Raw genomic sequence first — 4173 nt, 5'->3', positions numbered from 1 at the left:
CTTATCGAAGGTCCAGGGTCCCGAGTCCCACACTCTCTGCTTATCCGCCTCCAACTCGAATTTGAAGCGGAACCCACTTCCATCGTAGTCGCTGATTTCCAACTTTCCGGTAGTTCTCCAGATTCTTGCCATAACAGTCTTCAAAGCATTTCTATTGAACGGTCTCAGCCTGAGGAGCCTTCCCACGAGGCATCACGAAAGGTTCACTTCGGTGCTGCTTATCTCATCTTCCTCGAGGACCAACACCTCTTCTTCCTCTTCTCCGATGTCTAGTTCAGACCACCTATCACACAGGTCCTCCATCCCCCAGAAGAAGAAGGAAGCCGCCGGTGAAAAACTCTAGCTCCGGGGCTCACCAGGAGCAGAGCAGAGAATCCAAGAGAGGCGACAGGTGTGTATTAAAAAATAAAAGAAGTTAGCCGTCGAGTAGTTAAGAAATTATAAAGTGGAATGTCGCAAATACAAACAAAATACCAATTCTCCTGCAAATTCATAACTTTAAATTGGCTATTTAGCTACATGAAAAATTGTACAAAATAGTCATTTGAAACTTATTGATTAGCAAAATAGCCAAAGTTTCAACTTTTCAGCAAAGTAGCCAAATTTGCGTTTTCAAATTTTTTTTGACAGGCAAGATTAAATTTTTTGACCATTATTATAAGTAATTTATCACTTTCAAAAAAATTAATCTTGGGGTAAAAAAAAAATTTGAAACAAGATTGCTGCACATTTTAACTATTTCACATTAAGACAAGCCTTGGTTATTTAGCAAATTCATAACTTTATATTGACTATTTTACGAATTCATAACTTTAAATTGGTTATTTAGCTACATATATATATATATATATATATATATATATATATATATATATATATATATATCATGACATCCAGGCCCGACTCTTCCTTAAGGGTCCTAAAGCATTTGCTTTAGACCCATAAGGGAAGAGAAGGCATACAAGGCAAAAAAAAAAAAAACCCAAAAATCTGAAATGCTTCAAACACCAAATAAAACTGACTTTTGGTCTTTTGTATTCATTAGGTTATTTTAACGTCTTGTCTTCCTTCTCATTAATAAAATAAAAAGTTACATATGTCATGGTTGTAATTGTTTAAGTTATAGCTATAAATATAAAAACAATAAAATAGAACGGTTTCACCCTCTTGAATTGTTAATACTTTCGGTATAATATTTACTCTAACACAATTTTGGACCTAATTTTAAAATTTTGCTTTAGGCCTTTAAATATGTTTAGCCGGGCCTGATGACATCAATCAGTCAATGATATCCGAAGGAAAGTAACAAATACATTGACGATGGTGAAAATGGCGGTTACGGTATTTAACTTTTAATATTGTCGAAGATACATATAAACTGGTGCAGATACATGCATGTAACATATATACTTGCCAATGCCACATACGCACTAATTTCCTCTTTAGATCCTGCACGTATAAGAAGAAACGCCAACGACACAAAAAAAATGTCATACAGGTATAATTAAGTAACAAATCGTGAAGCGGAAAGGAAACCAAAAAAAAAAAAATTAATCAGGATCATAACATATTTAATATTAACAAATCGTTTTGTAAGAATAAGCAATCACGTGCACACTAACCACCACTCATGACTACTAAAAAATTGCATTATTTGATAATAAATATAATAAAGGTCATTTTAAAAAACATGACTTTAAAAGTCCATATGCATCTCTTATAATAAAAATTAACCCTCAAAAATTTAAAAAAAAATAAAAAAAATTTCCCACCTATTCTCCTTAACATGTTTGTTCCCTTTCTCTCATATTTTTCTTAGTTCCAAACAAACGTCCCACCGCAGAGCCGGCCTTTGATTATAGGCAAACAAGGCCAGGTCAGTGCCTAAGGTCTCCGATTATACTGAGCCCCAAAAGTTTAAATGTATATTTTATATATGTCCAAAATATTTAAATTTTATATTTAAATTTTTATTATTATCGAAATGCCCCGAATAATTAATTCGCCGTGGACCCCCCAACGAGTTTGGACGAGTTCGGGCCGACCATATGTTCTGCTCCTATCTTCCTAGGGACCCCATTCATATAAATGCAATATTGTTTAGTTTATCTAAGAAATTTTGGAATCAACCCCTCTTATATATATAAAAAAAAAAAAAAAAAAAAAAATTGATTAGCCCTATAAAACAAATAGGGAGAGAGAGAGAGAGAGTACTGTTGGAACTCGACGTTGACGGAGGCGGCGGAGGATTTGGCGATGGCGGCGAAGGCGGTGTCGGAGAGGAGGAGGGTGGTGAAGGGGGCGGAGGGGCGGGAAGGGGCGGTGACGGCGCGATCGACGATGTGGATCCTTACGACTGCGTTCGGTATGCACGTCCCCGGCACGGCCGCGCTGATGCACCTCACCTCGTATTGCCGCCCGCACGACGCCCCGTTGTCCCACACCCCTTCTCCCGCAGCCCCAAACATCTTGCTCGCCGGAAACCGTCCCGTGTCCGTCCCATAACACGCCGTCGCTGCACGCCCCACGCATTATATATCACTTTCTATTCTTATACTAAGCGGGACCCACCCCAGGCTTAAGTCATTTGTGCATGCAGTGGTTCAAGATCTTTAGTTTTTTTTTTTTTTGTGGAAAGAAATCTAAATTGGAAAAATAAACAACTATACCTAATTTTTTTTTTTTTTTTTAACTCTTGTTTAATTAAGTTAAGACCACGTAATAGTTTGGGCCGACCCTGTAAATAAATAGCACTTACGTAAATACGGGGGCGAGTAGTGAGCGGCGTTCCCCACGTCGGCGTTTGAGAGGCGGAAGAGCAAGAGAATGGTGAAGAAGAGGCACACTACTGTGGGCGTGGTAGACATTGTTGGTGTCTTTTTTTTTACTGCAAAATATTGTGTGTTAATATGTAGTTGTTTATTAGGAACTGCTTTTTGGTGGGATTTGGGGATGAAGAAGAACCAATACGTACAAAATAGAATTCGGTGGTAAAAAAGGAAAAAACGTATATTATTAAACGGCTGTAATGACTAAATTAGCCGTTTTTATTGTCTTTACTCTTTGTACGCACTTAACGGGGGAGTAATCAATAAGAGAAAAATAATTAGTGATTGATACATGTTATCTTACTTAATTATGAATAAGATATTCAATTAAGTTTGAAAAAAACAGGGTCTCACTTGGACAGAAATAGTCCTTCCGGTGATGTATTAGCATATATTATACGTTTATATGATTCGATGAATTTCATTTCCCCTAAAAATATATATAGAAAGATAAAAATAAAGAAGGAAGAAGAATAAATACTGGGTTTTTGGTAGGAAAATATCATCATAGGAGATTACATATATCTAATTCATAGGAGGAAAAATATATGAAAGAAACATACTCAAAGTTTGCGGGATATTTTCCCAAACTGAAAAGAAATAAATATAGACGTATAAGAAACGCCAAATACAGGTAGATCTTCTTCAACTTAATTAAATAATTGCCGCTTAATTGATTTGGCATTATATAGACAATATGACATCGGCTTGTATTTTAATTTACTGTTTACAGATTATATGGTGTTTATCTACATATTCACTTTATCAACGTGATAGACATAAGACCTGCAGTCTTTTTTAGTCAAATTAAAAAATAAGATAATATAATATCACACCCAACTTGTGTAATCCGATTCCATCCCATCCCATCCCATCCCACAACATTTGGTTTAAAATCCAGTCAACATGCACTTATAATCCAATCATGTCTATCTAATTTTTTTTTTTTTTTGAGAGAATGCATTATTAGCCGATGAATATGACACAAGAGCAGATATATACAATCATGTCTATCTAATTACTTACGCATTAATCCCATAAGATCATTGGCGAACCGGGATATATAAAGTTAATTTGAAGAGAACAGATAAGTGTAGAATTCATTACCTTAAAGTTTGCTTTATGGTGAAATTAGCGAGGAAACTACCAGAAGATTATTAGTCCTGTTGTTGATCGACCAGCTTTTATAAGCATGAAACTATTAAAATAAGGTTACAAGTTACAACCAAAGAATTTTTTTTTTGGGATACTATCACGAATCGTATATGCTGAAAAAAGCAAACACCTTTCTTTAAGGAAAAAACGTTGACCGAGTTTACAGGAATTTCGGGGTTATCCAATTTTA

General features: G+C 35.7%; 1 protein-coding gene across 1 annotated transcript; it reads right to left on the bottom strand.

Moving 5' to 3' along the window:
• Positions 1 to 1078: 1078 nt before the first annotated feature.
• On the bottom strand, positions 1079 to 3478 carry LOC149391352 (EG45-like domain containing protein). The gene is made up of 3 exons (XM_089620717.1): positions 2759 to 3478; positions 2215 to 2515; positions 1079 to 1449 (listed from the first exon to the last, which is right to left on the bottom strand). The coding sequence occupies exons 1-3, from the start codon at positions 2865 to 2867 to the stop codon at positions 1443 to 1445; spliced, it is 417 nt and encodes a 138-aa protein (XP_089476843.1). The 5' UTR covers positions 2868 to 3478; the 3' UTR covers positions 1079 to 1442.
• Positions 3479 to 4173: the final 695 nt, after the last annotated feature.

This window comes from Urtica dioica, chromosome 7 (genome assembly GCF_054948205.1).
Source record: "Urtica dioica subsp. dioica isolate 48M chromosome 7, U.dioica_male_clone48M_v1_H2, whole genome shotgun sequence".
NCBI lineage: Eukaryota > Viridiplantae > Streptophyta > Magnoliopsida > Rosales > Urticaceae > Urtica > Urtica dioica.
The sequence above is the reverse complement of the archived record's forward strand: the minus strand, read 5'-3'. Positions and strand labels throughout refer to the sequence as shown.